The following is a 19401-nucleotide window of genomic DNA, read 5'->3' on the forward strand; positions in this document are numbered from 1 at the left end:
AAGCTCACGTATCACTACCATCACGTAGCCAACGCAGTCTCGCCCGACTCACGTGCGATTGGCCGCTGCGCGAAATCAAATATCTCATTTGGCGCTCGGTTCGAAAACTGGCGGTTGAGGCTTTGCATGGTCGGTTAGTCCCGATGCTGGAAGTTTTTTTGCAATTTTTGCCGAGTTAGGACGCATCCCTGTGGCAATATTTCTAAACGTGAGTAGTTATAGTATTTGTGTGTGCAATTTTAATGGCTGTAAGCTTCTGCATGGTGCGGTGCCGTTTTCGCTGTAAACGTCCGGTTTGAACTTGAACACGTTTTACAAAGGCTTACTGAAAATGTGATTGTTTTCATTAAGCTGCGCGAAAGCTGTGTTTTAATGGTGCGTCGCCTTGCGAAGAGCGCGTCTGCTTTTTTATCTGACATTTTATTGTTACATTTGATTTCAAACTGACTAACGGTCATCGTTCGTTATCCGCAGCCAAGACGCCGCCACACAATGGAGAACTACGTCAAGGTGGAAAAGATCGGTGAAGGTAGTTAAACATTTTTTTGCTATTTGCGCTCACCATGCAAGCAGCATACTTAGTTCAGCCAGACATTGGTGCGAAAGCTGATTATTGTACTTGACTTTGAGTTTTGCTTTGCCAATTTGGCACTCCAGCCATTTGCTTTTCTATGTGAACATGTTTTTCCGAAAAAAGAAAGGTCATTACACGAAGCCTGTGTGTGATTTTTATAGGATGCATGTTCCTCAGCAATTTTTTCGTTTTTGTTCAGCCAATAAGGCGTGCACCTTTTGAAGCACTTTACTCCCCTGGAACAAACGGTGAGCTAACCTTTCGCGAAACAAAAGAAGAGAAGTAATGTATCACTCGGAACTACTAAGGCTGAAATTTGTGGACCAAAGAAAACCGGTATTAAGTGTTTCCCTCATTATGAAACAATACTTGACCCTCTCTGACAACATAACCAGGGCATAACTTATGTGCCATGAAAGCAAAATGTTTACATTTCCAACATTTGCTCGTATCTATAGCAGCAGCTTAGAGTTGCACGTCTCGGCTTTCGTATGGTCATGCTCATACTTCGAGCATGACCATCTGTTTTTGAATCACGTTTCCCTGTCTCCGAGGTTATAGCTGCGTCTGTTGCAGCATTTGGTTGCAGTCCTGATTATTGTACTTGACTTTGAGTACTTTGAGTTTTGCTTTGCCAATTTGGCACTCCAGCCATCTGCTTTTCTATGTGAACATGTTTTTCCGAAAACATTTGCTTGTATCTATAGCAGCAGCTTAGAGTTGCACGTCTCGGCTTTCGTATGGTCAGGCTCATACTTCGAGCATGACCATCTGTGCTTGAATCACGTTGCAACAGAATCATCTGTGCAACAGACGCAGCTATAACCTCAGAGACAGGGAAACGTGATTCAAGCACAGATGGTCATGTATGCGCATTGTTTTGGGGCATTTGCTTGTTATTCGAATTATTGTACAGTGTTTATAAAAGCTATTCAGCTTGATGTTTCTGTTGCTTCGGTGCTACTCGTTGCACTTCTTTGCCCAATGTACAAGACTTTGCAGGATCTAGGGGAAATTGTCTGCTGTCATCCTATCTTGCAGTAGCAAGATAGTTGTGAAATTAGTGCTGCTTTCAGGATTTCCTAAGTCTCTACAAGCTTAAATAACGTGAAATGCTTACTATTACACATTTGTTAGCAGCAGGAAAGAGGCACGACACATTGAATGTTCTAAAGCCGTTTCATGCACCTTGCGATCACAGTAACAACGCAAATGCTTAGTAACCAAGTTTGGCATAGAAGCACCTATTTGGTACAAGGATGAAATTCCACCTCTATGTTGGCTCATGTAAGTCTGCTGTTGATTGCTCAATCTCTTAATCATTGTAGGTTAAGATAGTATTTTTTTTCTCAATCCAAAATTTAAACAATCTTTATTTTTTCACTCAACAGCTTGCTTTTCTATCACATGAAAATGAGAGTTTTTGTGATGCATTTTGACATGCATTTGGCTATCGGTGATCCCCTAGCACTCACTGGTAGTGCAAGTGCCAGCCTCCATGGGATCCATGTATAGCTTTTCAATCGCTGGGCACGTCCTCGCGAGTTCAATTCTCAGCCATGGTGGTCGCATTGTGATGGGGTGGAAAGCAACAATGCTAGTTTGCTGTTCCTTGCCTGCATATTAAAGAATTTAAGGTGGTCAAAAGTTAACGTGGAGCCCTCCACTGCACAGCATTTATCATAGCCATGCGCATTGTTTTGGGGCATTTGCTTGTTATTCGAATTATTGTACAGTGTTTATGAAAGCTATTCAGCTTGATGTTTCTGTTGCTTCGGTGCTACTCGTTGCACTTCTTTGCCCAATGTACAAGACTTTGCAGGATCTAGGGGAAATTGTCTGCTGTCATTCAGGACCTGTTTACTGCTTTTATGCAGCCTTTTACTTCAGCAGTTACAGTTCATTTCCTTGCCAGACTGTCTTAGGGCTTGTTTGGTATTCCTGTGGACAGAGGTCATCACATTTGTCAGCATTCGCACGGGACGGAAGTTGATGTGTTGTCCATTATGCAATGTTGAGGAGCTGTGAATTGTTGAAGTCCAGCATTATAAAAATAGGGTTGAGGAAACATTACAGTGGTTGCAGTCTGTAACCTGGGTCAAAGGAGCATAACAACTTCAAAGAGGAATTGGCTTTTATGTGTAGCAATATTCATATATTGCACACATTCATGGCAGTTCTTTTTGTGCCACACTCTGCTCACTAAAAAATTTTTCTTCACTCATGTAGCCTCTAAGCGATGTTTACTCTGCAAATTCTGAAAGTGTGTGCAATCTGTGACAGCTAATTTTTTGAAAATGTTGCTTTCAAATATGGGTGTTCGAATATTTGAAACCTTCAAGTAATGAATCAAATAGTCACTTTGTTAATGCAAATATTTTTAAAGGTCAACTGTACCCAATTAAATATCAACTTGGAGCAAAAGTACAGTAAATTTTCGCCCCCACAGGCATAGTATAGATATCAAACATGAGAGCTTGCATACTGGAGCAGGCTACGTTGCTTAGGTAGCCATACTGTACGATCATTCATACCCTGAAGAGTCCTGGGCATGTGAAGAAACTTGTTTACTCCTAATGGTTCATTTGTACTCTTAAAAACATTTCACAATACACTATGTAATCACAAAAAGTTGCCAACTTTAAAGGGACACTAAAGGCAAATATTAAGTCAAGCTAAAGTGACAGGTTGGGGCTCGAGGATGTCTAAAGCTTCAATATCATCAAGAACGGAGCTTTAGTAATTGAGAAATCAAGTAGTAATTGAGAAATCAAGGTAAGTGCTCTATATGATTAGGGACTCCCCTGGGACATTCAAGTACTAGCCTGATGATGAAGGCGCTCCTTAATGTAATTCTATCACTAGTACTCAAGCACTTGTAGTAAAGAGATATTTGTATTGCATTATAGAACTAAGGAAAATGCTGTTGTCCAATTCCATTTGATTTTTAGAATAAAGAACTCATTGAAGTTACCTACCGGCAGTCGGAAGGTTTCGTTCTCTTTGCTCTGTGATGCCCGCACTTCCGCGTTTGAGTAGTTTAGTTATCACGTAGTGCTGCGCTGGTTTTGCTGGCTCGTGAAACTCTCGTGAACTGCAATTAGCATAGAATGCCACATCCACGTCATGTCGCTGGTTGCCTGAACGGTCCACGCCACTTGACCATGAGCAGCTGCAGCGGCGAATCCAATGCTATCTTGGCTCGGTTTCTCCATGGCCGTGCATTTGTGTTTTGTGCAGAAAACTGTATCGCCATCTGTCCGGCGTCATTTTACTCACCGACTGTAGTCAAAGGCAGTGATGGCTTATGCAACGCCAGCATTCCCTGCTCGGAGCGGCCAATTTGAATTGCCCTAAAGTTGTGCGAACCCATCCGACGCAATTTCCTCATAAACAGTCTTTTCTTGGGACAAAACAAGCGCTGCGAGGTTTCTGGAATGGTATTTAAGCAGTCCACATCAAAGTAGTATTTGTTTGGTGGAACACCGTTTTATTTATATTAATTGTGATAATGGCTGTTCAATATTCGAAAACTATTCAGTTCAGGTACTATTCGATTCTGTCTTAAAATCGCTATTTGCACACTCCTACTTTCAAAGGGCTCCTGCTATACCAGCCACCTTTCTTATTGTTTACTGCACACTTACAGTTGTGACACGTCTGCAGGTACATATGGGATTGTGTACAAGGGAAAGGACAAGCGTGATGGGAAGATCGTGGCACTGAAGAAGATTCGCCTTGAGAGTGAAGATGAAGGTGTTCCATCTACAGCCATACGAGAAATCGCACTGCTCAAGGAACTGAGACACAAGCACATTGTTAGGTAACCTTTATTGTTGTTTTTGTGGTTGTTCATTATTACTGCATTACTGTTGAACAAATCTGATATAGTCTTTATTGACACTTTCATCATTAGTGTCCTCTGTTATGAACTGTTCAACTTTTGGCACACTGGGAATAGTATGTACTAGTGAGGGAGCCCACATCCTAGTGGATTCCATGCAGGCGTGTAGAAACTACCGAAACAATAAGATCTGCATTGCGGCTGCCAAGCTGATACATAAAAACAAGGACCTCGGCGCAATCAAGCTGATTTGCCTACCAGGTCACACTGGCATCTGGGGAAATGCACTCGCCCACACGGTGGCCACTGTGCACGCAACATACCAGTGCCATCCTGACAGTGAGGCGAGTATTGAACCCGAACCAATGGACTGGAGTCGATCGGCAATCCACATTACAGGAGAGCTCAAATTAAATTCGCCCCACCCCATTGGAAATTAAGAAAAGCGGAAAAAGTCACCTGGAGCAAGTTGCAAACTAAAGCTTACCCACACCTGCACCTCCTACACAAAATAGCTAAAGAGCGATATCTAGATGAGTGCCCGTGGTGTAGGGCTGAGGCCACGCTGGACCACATCACGTGGGAATGCGCTGAGGTGCCTCAAGAAAACATTAACGAAACCGCTACGTGAGAGGGATGGGAGGCCTTGCTCTCCAGCTTGAAGGAGGTGGCCCAGAAGGCTGCCATACTTCAGGCAAGCTGAAGAGCTCACACCAGCGGAGCCTTAGAATAGGGGCCCCGACCAGCCTGAAGACTGCTCGTCACATTTTGTACAGTAAAAGTTTTCTACTACTACTAGTGAGGATAGTACAATAGTACCTTGTCAGCCCCTTTTAAGCTTTTCTCTGTGTGTTTTTTGTTTTTCATTCATATTTGGATGATACAATTCTATGCTGCAGCCTTATGAAATAAGTGTTGGTGTGGGATACAGCCACTAGGGTAATGTGAGCCCTTGTATCTGCACATCAGTCTCTGAGTACCTGCCTCAAAAAAAGAAAACTTGGGTTGTGCTCTCTTACGTGGCTTTGAATTTAGATTGCAAAGTTGCATTGGGATACTGATGTTGACTGTCAAGGGACTGCATTCTTTATATGCTTGTACCTGGCATCAGCTAGATACTGGCATTGTGCATAAGTATTCTGGTGGTTGCTTGTGTGTCTGTATACTGGGCCATTGTACGCTGTGTTTAGTACCACATCAAGTAGTTATATCTTGACATTAGGCTGCATCTGGCACCAGTGCTAAGGCGTCTTTCATCCTTTTTCTTTGGCTTGAAAATGTTCAAAAGTTCTCTACCAGTTAAATGTACACTAAACAAACACCTTGTCTGGCTAGACTGGTAGTGTGCCCTTTCAGAACTCTGTATACATTTGCTTGGCCCAAAAAAGATGGCTTATTGGTGAAAAAAAAAGCAAATTTTTTGTTTCAAGTTTTAACAGCACTGATGAAATTTAGTGAAACGTTACAGCTTTTGTGAAGCATTTGCAAATTTGTTTTTTTTTTTTGCCAAGGAGAAATCTGCACTTTGTTAGCTTGAGATCGTGTTTATTTATAAATGCATTGAAGTGATTAGTATTGTTCAACTAGCTAACCACAGCCTAACATTGCCTCATCTATGTGGGTTGAAGAGCTGGTGCGGAAATTTCAAGTTGGCATCATCACCAATCATTTGCTTGAGTGTCTCCACTTCTTTCCCCCCCTACTGCTGTCACTGCGAGCGACCTGTTTTTTATTCATATTCTGGAAGTGTAGTCTACAAACTTATACCTGTGCCACACAGGCGAGGTTAATGCCATTAAAAGTTTAGGACCTTAAGTTTCTTAATGTCATTATATTTCGATCGCTGCTACACTCTCATACTTAAATGTTGCCATGGCAATAGCTGCAGTGAAACGATTAAGTTTGCTTGCCAATCGTAATACAATAAACAAAAGATACTAGAGAGCAGATGTTTAAGAAATGGCGTGAAAAACATTAATAGGCATATTGTATGTAGTTTACTTCAGGAATGTCATTGTTGCACCCAGCTGTAAACTGTTTGAAGCCAAAGCTAGCTCAACGGCCAATCCATAGCGTAGCCAAAGCATTGAAATTGGAAAAATGGTGCTCACAGCTTCAAAGCTTTCAAGCAGTGATCCTGAAGAATTTGACCGTGTGCTCCAGCTTGTTCTGGCGTATGTGCTTCTTTGAGCCAAACATAGTAGAGAAATTCGGCCAACAAGGCAAGGAGCCGCCGCCGTGCAATCAAACAGTTTCTCCTGGCTAACGAGCTCATGATTAGTGCTCTAGCTGTGCGTAGCGGCAAGATTGCCTGCTGATCTCTACAAAAATAAAGAGCTCCTTTTAAAAAGGCGAAGAATACATTAGTTGTTTTTATCTACAAGTTAGCTTAATATCGTCAAAATGTGGTCACCACGGCCATGGCGAGTACATCGGAAACGAAGTACGCATTCGATGGCCAAGTGAGTTGTAATACAGTCGAACACGGATATATCGAACTCGAAGTGGATCACGAATTAATTTGATATAAAAAATACAGGCCCAGAGGCGACCTGAGGCGGACGATGACCTACCGATCGGCACATTCAAAAATGACAACTGTTTCCGCACACACGACGCAACGTAATGCTTTATTTGCCTGAAAAAAAATCGCTTATGTTGATCTGCTTCTTCGCCTTGCAAATGAAATTAAAGACGCCAACCTCTATCTTATCGAGGCTGTTCAGGTGCGAAAGCCTGGTTCCTTCCATGTCACCGCAACAACGGCGAATCAAGCTGAACGCGGCCGCCACTTCAGCGGCGGAGTACGAGCGTGTAGCCGCCCCCTCGTCCGGACGATCTTCGTCGCCACTCAAGCTGTCGGCCTGGGTCCCTGCGACTGCAGCTACAATGTTCTCGTCAGCGAGGCTCGCAACAGCCTGAACATGGTGTCACCGTTCACAAAGTCGTCAGGAGACACTTCGGCTGGAACGGTAGCCTCCGGGAAAAGGGACGACAACGCGCAAAACGCGTCGTCCATGCACTCGTCGCCGTCTTCGCAGGTTTTGGGAAGTTTGGCCGTCACAAGGCCTGCCTTCCGGAAGCAGTTGGCCACAGTATCCTGCTTCACGTCTCTCCAGGCGCCCGTCATCATTTGAATGGCCTCCAGCAGGTCAACCTTAAGCTCGGTGCCCATGCGGAGGTTCACCAAAAGCCTATCAATGAGTCGCCTCCTGTAGCCGACTTTGAACGACTTAATGATGCCCTGGTCGAGCGGCTGCAACTTCACTGTCGTGTTCGCCGACAGAAACTTGAGCGCGATGTTTTGGAGCTCGCAGGTGGTGTGATGGGCCGAGCAATTATCGACGAGAAGGCAAGCGTGACGCCCCGACTTGCCCAGTTCGGCGTCCCACGCTTGCAGCCATTCTGTAAACAGCTGACGCGTCATCCACGCCTTATTGAAGGCGTAGCGAACGGGGAGCTGCTTACAGTTTTTGAAGCAGCGCGGTGCCCTTGCTTTGCCGATCACAAAGGGCTGGAGCTTTTGAGAGCCAGCCATGTTTGCAGCCAGCAGAACGCTCACGCGGACTTTGCTCATCTTGCCTCCGTGACACGTGCTGCCCCGGACGTCGAGCGCCTTGCTGGGCAGCATCTGCCAAAACAACCCGGTCTCGTCGGCGTTGAAGATTTCCGCGGGTGAAAACTTCGCGCAAATTTCCGGCCATTCCTTCGAAATCCACTGCTGGATATCCTGGCTGATGACAGCTCCACTTTCCCCAGAAATGGTTTTGCCAACTATCTTGTGGTGGTTCTTAAACCTCTGCAGCCACCCTGTGTTGTCGGCGAAGTTGTCATCACCGAGTGCAGCGGCAAACCATTTAGCTTTAGCCATTAGCATTGGGCCATGCACCTTCTTAGCCCGCACCTTTAAACCCCACGCATAGAGGGCCTTTTCAACTTTCTCGTGGGCAGGAGTGCGCACACGACAAGCTCCCGACGTTCGTTGCTCCACCGATTTCGACTTTATGTCCGCCTTGTTTTTTAACAAGGAGCTTAGAGTGCTCCGAGGAATCCCGAAGTCGTCTGCCACCGTCGCACTTTTCTCGCCCGCCTCAACGCGCTGAATGGATTTCAGTTTTGTCGCAAAGTCCAGGTTCTTCCGCTTCTTGACGATGCTTGTGCTTGCTGCGGCCATTGCTTCTGCGTCAGCCCACCACGATCCAGTCACACGTGTCGTGAGACGCACGCAAAACAATAATGAACACGAAACACAAGAATGCGCACAAAACACAAGAATTCACGTGCGCAGCCTCCGCCAACAAAGCGCTCGCGATGGCCACCTCCGAGGGCGACAGCGACGTACGAAAGGCACGAGCTGTGGTTGGCTGAGCAAAACTCGTGAAAAAGCAGCAGGAAAAAAAAGGCAAAAAGAGGAGGCCGTCGGCGCCTTCGTTGCTGGCTACCTTTTCCGAGCCGATCACTATGGTTACGCGGGGGAAGGATGAGACATTGGGAGAGAGAAAAAAAAGCAGTTCCGCAAGTCGGAGAGCGTGTGCAGTGGGAGTACAGTCCGAGCCTCCCTCTCGCTCTCACATTTTCCGAGCCTTTCGGGGGAGGTGCGTAGCTCGCGGGTGCAGCAAGTGCCGAGATCGCGCGGTGTTCTATATATCCAATGGCGGATAAAAATATTGTTCGATATAAACGTATGAATTTCTATACTTAACACAGAATTTCCAAGGGGATAATTTACGAATTCGATACAGACAATAATTCGATATATGTGGGTTCCATATATCCGTGTTCGGCTGTAATTGTAAAAACGCACTACGCTGCGTGAAAGAGCAATTTTAATGAAAGTGAAAAATATAATAATTGTTATTCACTAAGAATCTGTTTAGTATCGTCAGGATATGGAGACATTGGGAAAGAGAGTGCGCACTTGATGACCAAGTGAGTTACGAGAATGCACTACGTCGCGAATGGCATTAAGCTTTATTCCCATTAAGCATGTCCATGTGGCCTCCCGCAAATGACATTAAAGTTTAAGGCATTAGCCAGTTAATGTCATTTCCTGTGCCCGTGTGACAAGGATGTTAGCTTCATGTCTTCTTCAGTGTCAACATAATGCAAAAGGTTGGGCGAGAGTTTCTGACCTCACTTTTTCTCAACCTCTTTTTCTGGGCTGCTGCCCCCACATAATTTCTGGCTGCCATAGGCACCGATGGAAGTGCTGCGCCATCTTGAGTGAAACTGTTGAGCTGTGCCAACTTGCACCACGCTAATTTTGAATGAAGTCGCCAAATTTAGCAGGATGTGCGTGTTCATTGGCAACCACACAGCCATAGACGTGTTGGCTAGTGCCAATGCATACCAAGCTAATGCATCCCGAATGTTTTATATAAGTGTTATTCGTTTGCATATAGGCGGACCAGCTAAAGATGATTTGAACTGATGCTCATATCATGGGGCAGGTGGGAAGGAAAGCCACGCTGATTGAATAAGGTCATACAGTTTGTTCAGCCTGTAGCTCATAAGTTTAGTTATACATTTTAGCACTCGCTTTCACGCTCTGTTGGTACATCTGCATTGATTAATGGGTGCACGCGGTGCGTGTGACGTTCTAAATCTATTTTACACATGCACCGCGTCTGGTTACTGGGATGATAGTGTGGCATGCTGACAAACGATCTGCTTGCTTTCATGAAACTTCTTGGTCGCAGGTATGCAATGTCAACTGCACTTGTCACTGAAATTTGCACTCTGGCTACACTATTTTATTCATGGCCGCGCCACACAAAATCGGGCTTTTGCCTCCGCAGAAAGCAAGCCAAGGATGTAAAACTTTCTATTTAGTCAACCTTAGCATGAAAATGGTGGTCGTAGTTTAGAAGTTTGGCAGAAACTCGAACCTCCAAAATTGCATTCGTGGCAACAATGTTCACCACGTAACTTGGGCAGATTGGGCAGTGCACAAAATATCGGTTGCCATTTTACATTGGCTTTATGGCGCCTGTGGCAGAAATGCAAATACACCCAAATAATTGAGCTTATTTAACATATTAGTTGACAAAAGCAGATTGAAAGCCAGTGAACATTTGCATCCCATTATTGTTTTCAAAATTATCTTAGGAGCTTCTTTTCGCAATCAGCGATGTGGCATACTGGCCAACATGGTATGACCAGGGTGTCTACCAACCGGGAAAACCAGGAATTCTCAGGGAATTTGAACAGTCTGGAAAAACTCAGGGAAAACTCAGGGAATTTGTGCTTCCATCAGGGAAAATTAGCTGTAACTTTATTGAAAGGGAACGAAAGTCGTGTTAATGCTGGCTCCAGTAACAGAGGAATCGCAACGAATCATTATTGACGCCGTGTCATCGGCACGATGTATTGCCAGAGTAGTTAACGACCGATTTTCTAGACGCCCGATTTTTCGGACATGCCCGATAATTTGCACGGTTTTGCGGCACCACCACGTACTCCATATAGTCAATGTATATTGCCCCGACTGCAGGTCTGAAAGGGCATTAATCAAAGCCGCCACCGCCGCTATTTTGATTATCTCGCCGCCTCGAACCGGCACTCTCGCAGGCAAATCCGCAAATCCGTAACCACCACCGCGGCAACGTCAGGCCTAGCTGCTTCTATGTTCGCTATTAAGCTTCTTGCCGTCCGGTGCCGTGTTTTTCATTGAAAGAATTCGCCGCTATCACCAATGGCACCGACTCCGCCTTTGTAATCCTAGCGATTGGCTTTGAAGCTCGCAGAGCACAGCGCGTTGCGTAATGCCAGTTTGCGAAAGTTAGCTTCGCCTCGGTACCGTAGTGTTAGGCGGTGAAGCATACCAAGCCTGGGAAGGGGGCAATTGTCACGGGACACAGTATACATTACTTAATTACACATGCGTGCACGTCGTCTTCTGTCACAGTACAAGCCCTGATATGCCTAAAAAGCGTACTGGCAGGCCTTCAGAGCTTTTTGAGACGTGCCTGTGGTAATTTTAGCCCTTAAAGGCAGTTAAAGACATGCATTAATTTTTTTCAGACTGCCCGTTTTTTTTTCATTTTTTTTTTTTTTTGCGGCCCCTCGGAACTCCAAGAAATCAAATGTTGACTGTACAACTCACCAAGAGGATGCTTCAGATGATCCATGTGGTGAAAGCGTGGTAGAAGGAGGATGAGAACAGAAAGGACCGACGCACTGAGGAATTAACGGGAAAGGAAGGGTGCCGTCACCTTTTTGAAGGAGCTTGAGCTAAAAAAACTAAGTGATGGCTGATGCTGAGACACAGGTGTCCCTCATCCAAACCAAAATAAATTGTTTACGCAGTGAAACCCAACACTGAGATGTTGTGTACGGGCTGAGAGTATGTCGGGACAGTTGAGGTTGACTTCCCAGCTGCTGAGAGAGAACCTTAGTTGTGACAAAGTTCAGGACCTCATACAGATGAGCTTGCTATCAGTTGATAGAAATAGCTGATATTAAAAAAATATTTACTTATGTATGCATCTCCTTTTCATTCGTATTTGAAAATGTTCGACTCAATTTGGAATGGGCTTTACCATTTCTTTCGCTGTGCATTTTACTAACACCTTCCTTCTGTTTTCTTTTTAAATAAAACATATATTACTCCTTACTATTCAAACTGGATTAAGTCATTTTTTTTGTTTCAGCATGCTTACTAGAGAGTGACAGCATTGGGCAACGTGGTGTCAGCCTGTCTTGACATAAAACAAAGATCTGACTCATTCAGGGAATTTCGCAAAAGTGCTCAGGGAAAACCTGGAAAACTCAGGGAATTTGGAAATGTCAACTTGGTAGACACCCTGTATGACCCAGTGTGTTACTTCTCATTTATTCTGTGGTATTTTGCTATCATAACTTAATAATAATAATATTTGGGGTTTTACGTGCCAAAACCACTTTCTGATTATGAGGCACGCCGTAGTGGGGGACTCCGGAAATTTGGACCACCTGGGGTTCTTTAACGTGCACCTAAATCTAAGCACACGGGTGTTTTCGCATTTCACCCCCATCGAAATGCGGCCGCCGTGGCGCTATCATAACTTAATCAAGGTACAACGTTCACTGTACCTTGATGGGTGCTGTTCATGTTGGCCACTGTGAATATTTCTCTATCATTGTGTACAAATAAGTTTAATTCGTTAAATTTGTAAATTTACCTAATAAATGAGATGTCAATGAAAAAATTCATCAGCCCTTCTCTATGAAGTACGAGCAGCGAAACTGTCTTGTGTTTTACCTCAATCGATGCATCTATGTATATGTAGGTATTATTATTATTATTATTATTGAAGGACAGAGACAATAAATACATCTTTTAACTGTGGAGTGATTTATTCTTCTATGAAGTGGTCACGTGTGCAAGTACCGCCGCATAGCATACGGGAATTCCACGATATTTACAACTTCACTGTGAACTATGTAATTGCGAAAAATAGATGAGACTCGATGTAATGTTAGTCACCTTACCAGCTAATTGCCGTCTAATTCGTTTTGGGATAGTTTCAATAAAACAAGAGTGACAGCCGTTTTTTGTAACTATACTCCCTCCGTAAACGACCATATATTGACAGCGAACAGGAATTTTGTAACATTTACAACTTCACCGTGAACTAAACAGTTATGACGAGTGAATCAAACTCGGCATTCACGAGAAACTGGAGACAAAGGTTTTTTCGTGTCGCGTAGATGACGGACATCGACCACTGCCAGAGGGTAGCTATGTACAGCTTTGCTGTGAAAGCTGTGGATGCCGTATAGAAATGGACAACAGCATTTAAAGCAACCTAGGAATTGTGAAGACCTCTTTATTTTAACGAAAAATAAAGCCAGTGAAATAAATTCTAAAAATGCTGTTACCGTGACGGTGCTTCTGCGCACCAAAGATTGCGTCAATCTTTACGCTCAGCGAAAAGGGTACTGGGAATGAGCATCCAAGCTTTTTGCTCGATGCATCAGCAGTTTTTGGTGCTTGTCTTCAGTCTTTTATCAAAGGTGATGTGGCACGATGTTTTAACAGTTCCCTTTCCGAACCGTTGCAAGACCACGGCCCAGATTTGCGTGTTCGTAATATACACAGTGTACTTGATAACAATGTTTACCTCTGAGACCACTTTTATTACTGGTACCTGGATTTAAAATGTTAAAAATTTACGAACTTTTTATTTATTCATTTTATTTATTTATTGTCGGAAAATAGGGCTGCAGAAGACCTAGGTTGCTATATACGCTGTTATCGATCATTTCTTCTACACAACCTTTGCATTGGCTCCTTATTGAATAAGTAAGGTAATAAATGTTAGCTCAATAGACTTAAATATTAGTTGCTTGTTCAAAGTGAAAAAAAAATCTCCTAGCATTAGCAAAAGCCTATCAACATACAGCTGTTCACAGAAAGCCTGTGGCTATTTTTTTCTTGGCCAACATTAAGTTGGAACATCCGGTATGTAACCGGATGTTCCGGTGGTGGATGTTCCGGATGTATCCGGTGGTTCCTGAGAAACCCATGTGCGTTTCCTTTGTAGCTTCAGGCTACATTCGGATAAATGACAATTTTCCCTGTCATGGATTTTGCTCACCTAGTGGACTTCTGCTGATTTGCACAACCTAATAGAGTTCTGCAAAGTCAAAGAGTACCTTTTCTTCATCTGCCTGTATTTCACTCATATTGACGTTTACCAAGCTAAGACGAGTATTTACTGCTCCAGAATGGACATTTCATGCTCCAAAGCTACTCCAAATTGCCTAATGCTTCCTCATGAACGGGACATGGATGTAAAGATGTTTGTATCATGTGCATTGGGGGCACATTAAAGATCCCCTGGTGGTCAGAATTAATCCAGAGTCCCCCACTACGATGTGCCTCATAATCAAATCATGGTTTTAACACGTAAAACTCCAGCATTCAATTCAGTTCTAACTTATCCTAGAATTACCTCACTATTGAAGGACATCGCCTCGCGAATCTTCTGCCACAAATTTTTTTTTTGGTCCTTCAAGTATAAGTGGAGGTTCACATAGTCATCGCACCAATGAGCGACTTTCTCTCTTCTTTCGGTGTCTGCTATTACGCTGGGAGGTGCAAAGGGGAAGCCACAGGGGCAAAGCCCTGCCCAAAAGTTGAGTGTCACGGCGGCGAGTAGGCTTCTCACGGCACTCCGTGGCGGCCATGATAAAGTATGCTACACGCAACTGTGGTGTGTAGACCAGCGGTGCAACAGGAGCCTCTTCTACTAATCGGCAACATTTTCTTACTGTTTAAGAAGTGTTTCAGGGCCCCTTTAAAGCCTTGTAGGCACTTTTTGAGTTTCCCTTTCTTTTTTTGACACAAGTATTCATTCTGGATGGATATTAGAAATTGTGTGATAATCACTAGCAACCACTTTAATCTGCAGTATTACAATCAGTTACATGTTGCAACTGCAAAACGAAAGTAATGCGTAAAGGGCTCCTCACCAGGCCACATACGGAATTTTGGTTATATGCTGGAATTCATTATGTGTTCTCTGTGGAGTGTTCTACCACAAGAGTTTTTCGAATTGGTTCATTATTCGTTGAGATACAAACGTTAGAACTGTTGCGAACCCATTACTTCAGGTGGCGAGCTTCACTGCCAACATACAAACTCTCACCACTTGCCCATTCTGGCAAGCAAAATTTCCTTCCTGCGTTCTCTCATGCCGGAGCCGGAGGATTGCGTCACATACACGACACTGTCCCTGCCTTCTACTGCTTTTTTGTTTTTGCTGTGCGGTGCACTTATGGTGATGGTCTCGCATGCAAGCCCGCAAGCTGTTGCTTTTGTTTCATTTTTGCTCTGTGCACAATCTTGCGAGCTGTGCACGAGAGTACCGGCATTGTTGTCTGGCTGCTTTTGTGAACTAGATCCCTCAGTGCACGCATGTTTGGAGACGCAGTCCTGGCTTATGGGTCCTTGCTGCAATACACCACGTCGTTGTACTGCTGGCACCAGACTAGTGGTATGAGTCAGTGCCACGTGAACACTGCAGTAGACACGAGCGGATCAAAGAGAATTATCAGGCACCAGAACATGGTAGAAAATGACATACAGTAGCCGACCGATTTTCTGGATTCCAAAAATTCAGACTTGATAGATATTCCGGACTTCATAAGTGCACCATCAGGGTTCCTATAGAGCTAACACATTTTCTAGACCGATTTTCTGGACAAAATTTGCTGCGACAGACCAGCTCTATGAGTCGGGGAGGATGCCATGTTGAATATTGAGCCACCTGAATAGCTTCGGATCGGACGTGAAGTGGCTTGGATTGGTATAGTCATTTGATTAGCAAGTATAGAAGGTGTCCAAATCCACGGGGCAACGGTGGCGCCTGTTGTAAGAAACGCCAATCTTAAAGACCATGCTTTTGCCTGTAGCCTACGGCGGAAGCGATTTTGAGAGCTGGAAACCAGTCATACGCGGCCAGTTTTAGACACCACCTATGCCAGGTGATGCTCACAGTAACCATCATCATCATCAGTTTTGCTTCGGTGTCGTAGGTAGTGCCAGCAGTGATCCGCTGGCTTTTATCCTGTACACTGCAATTGAAATCATCGCCTGCCAACACTAGCTGCCGTACAACATATCGCTATTTCAGTGTGTTGTGGCCGGTCATTCAGTGCAACGCTGACGTGTTCTTGACGCCATGGCCCCTGCTCTTCACCCACCTCCAAGGAATTTGTTGGAAGAAGCGGGGAAAATATTTGACCATGACGCTCAACAAGAAGGCCGCCATCATCGGGATTATCGAGCAAGGACGGACCCAAGTCGACGTCGCGAAGGAGTTTAACACTATATCTCCAAACAGACCTTGTCTATTGGAGACGTTGCTGCTCGGCCTCCTCTTTATAGAATTTGTTGAGGGATCAGGTACATGAATAACTGCATTGCCAATGCCAAAGGTGCTGCAAAGAAATTCTTGAACACTCCGCACTGTCAGGACAAGTAAAATATGTATCTTTTATAAGATATACTCGTATTTCCCAAAAATTGCGCATGAAATAACTGATGTTAGTGCTTCCATGTTCTTTTTTTTGTCAATTTAATAAGTAAACAAAATATCACACGAACTTATGAAATATAGCAGTTTGAAACCAGCAAAGCAGTGCATGCTGCTGATATGAAAAATGTTAAAGCCATGAAATGAACAAGTTGAGGACAAATATTTTTACGAAATTTTGTCATTCAAGAACTTTGTTTACATTTTTGTACATATGCAATGACCAGGGAAGAATCTCAATGATGCTATCCTTTGTTCCAATGTATCGCGCAGGAGCAGCTGTCACCGGTCATGTATTGTGAGTAATTGCACTTAAATTATAGTCGCAACAGAGAGAATATATAGCGAGCAGAAGTTCTGCAAATATACGAGGGCGAGGCAAATGAGTGAGCCAATGCGAACATATGAAAAACGGGTTACTTTATTTAAAAGTAGCCTCCATGTGCATTTAGACATTTGTCGCACTAACGAGTCGCGTGATCCCCTTCTCATCAAAATCCTTGGGTTGCTGCTTCAAACTCTTTCACGTCATCGTCCCACACGAATCAGGTTCCCTTGGGCTGTTATTTCAATTGTGCCGAAATGTGGAAGTCCCAAGGTGACAGGTCTCGGCTGTACGGCGGATGTTGCAGCGTTTCCCACTTGAACGTTGCCAATTTAGTGTTCACCACGTCAGGCTACGTGGGGACTGGCATTGTCGTGGAGCAAGATGACCCCATTCACCAATTTTCCACGTTGTTTGTCTTGATTGCAACACGCAGCAAGTCCAGCATTTGACAATACCGGAAACGATTGTCTCTCCAGGTTTAGTGAATTCGATCAGTAATGGCCTCCGACAATCGAAAAAAAAGTCAGCAACACCTTTCCTGCGGAAATGACGGCCTTTGCTTTCTTTGGGGGTGGTGAATTCGAATGTTTCCACTGTAAGCTTTGCCATCATGTTTCAGGCCACCATGATTCGTCCCCAAACATAATTGCAGACAAGGAGTCATCACCCTCAATGTGATGATGGATCAGGTGAGTCAAGGCAGTGCCAAACCTCCCCGTCTTGTGGTGGTGGTTCAAAATGTTGGGCATCCATTGCGCACACAAGAGCTAATAACCGAGATGTTCATGAATTATGGTGTGAACCGAACGTTGACTGATGTTCACACGCTGTGCCAGTTCATCTATGCTTCTCCTCCATTGTCTAATCAGCTCATCAACCTTTGCAATTGTGTTGGGGGTGATTGCACGGTGGCTTTGGCCCGGTCTTGGATTGTCTTTGCACACATCCATTTTTTGAACAGTTTGCTCCGTTTCATAGTGGCGAATTAAATGCAATATTCAACTTAAAAGGCAGCCACATGGCTACTAATTTCTTTTTGGGAAACGCCTTCAGCTGTCAAAAACCTCTGGACACCATGCCGTTAAACTTTTTGAGCATCCATTATGTCACGTAACCATGTTCAACCCAGTGTATGAAAGCATTAAATAACATTTATTTTCACACCTGCGTGTCGCTTTTGCAAATGAGATATGCCTGTATGCTATGCGCATTCCTCGCAGATAATGAACCGAACCATTATTGCGCGGGGTGGGTTGGCTCACTTTAATTTGGCTTGCCCTCGTACATTAGAAATGCGAAGATACAATGGAATACACAAATGCGAAGTTGCAGCCTAATAAAGGGCAGAAAAGTGTCACTGGAAAGAAAGTTCACTGCGCGTATACACAAAACCTCGCAACAAGATATTTAAATATACATATGTCTCCAATAAATCTACGTATCTAAGAAAGTCGCTGTAAATGATGCGTCAAACAAGGCAAATAAACATGTTGGGCAATCTCAGATCACAGAATCCGAAGGACCACCCCCCTCCCTCCCTCCTTTGTATCGGGCGCGGCGGACGGCAGCTTTTCTCCTTTGTGCACACAAGACTGAACCACCATCGTCGGCTCACCCATTCCACCCCCCTCCACCTACGCTTCACATGTACATACAGCATGCGGCGCGCGGTCACGTTATCGCCCTTGGACTTTATACGGAACATGGCGGCGACGGCAGGAATGCGCCTGAAGTGTCCATATAATTGCTATCGCAATAATATAATAAGAGTATCCGACAACTGAAGCGTCCCATGGCCCATTACTTTCCATTAAAAAAAAAAGTTGCAAAATCAAACTTTCACTATGTGACAATTCGCTGTGCTGCAACAATGTCCTAGCCTTTTTCTTTTGTGGGGCAGAGGCACTGAAATAAAAAAAATGCAAAGGAAAGCATGTTGACCTCAATTGAATGCCTATTTGGGCACCTAATGTGGCTACCAAAGGAATATTGAAGAAAACGTGAGACGCTTGGTTCACAGAGAACCATGTGCATACTGCTCAGTATCCTACATTGGGGAGACGAGACTTCCCGGAAAGATTGCGTTCAAGTGAACGTGTTGCAATTTGTCGAGTCCCCTCAGTGATGGCGGCGAGCGACCATTGTTTCTTTTACACGTCTGCTAGCCAGAAAGCGTCCAAAATTCTGCCAGGTGAAAAATCCACTCGGCCAGAGAAAAACGAATCTGCACCGAAGTGCGCCGCGCGATGTTCAGGGCATTACGAGAAATGCGCAATGCGGTCTGGCAGCCCGCGGGTAGCGAGAATGAGAAAATTGAAGAGGCTCAATGTGGGGGAGGGGGGGTCCTCGCGAATCAAAGTCGAAAAATAAATAAGAATGTAGTCACCTTTGCTGGTTTTAATGTCGTCACATGGATGCTTTGGTGCAGGTGAAAAAAAAAGTTTTCTTTTCTGTGACTTGACAGCACAAATGAACCACCACAACGCTTCATCTCATCAGACCTCGCTGCGCGCTTTGTCAACTTTATAGTAGTACACTCTAGTCAACTTGTCTGATAGTGTGTTGATTTAGCTTGTCTCATATGGTCCGTTGTACGACTTTAGAAAAGTCAATGCACCTTTGGCGTCAAATG

General features: G+C 44.3%; 1 protein-coding gene across 1 annotated transcript in view; it reads left to right on the forward strand.

Annotated features, from left to right (window-relative positions):
• Positions 1-19401, forward strand: part of LOC135915083 (cyclin-dependent kinase 1-like) — a 58264-nt gene continuing 38863 nt past the window's right edge. Inside the window, exons 1-3 of the mRNA XM_065448064.1 lie at positions 1-208; positions 475-529; positions 4241-4397. Of these exons, the coding sequence (XP_065304136.1) occupies positions 493-529; positions 4241-4397 (194 nt within the window). The 5' untranslated portion in view covers positions 1-208; positions 475-492. The remainder of the gene's footprint in view (positions 209-474; positions 530-4240; positions 4398-19401) is intronic.

The sequence above is a fragment of the Dermacentor albipictus genome, chromosome 1, assembly GCF_038994185.2.
Source record: "Dermacentor albipictus isolate Rhodes 1998 colony chromosome 1, USDA_Dalb.pri_finalv2, whole genome shotgun sequence".
Taxonomy (NCBI): Eukaryota; Metazoa; Arthropoda; class Arachnida; order Ixodida; family Ixodidae; genus Dermacentor; species Dermacentor albipictus.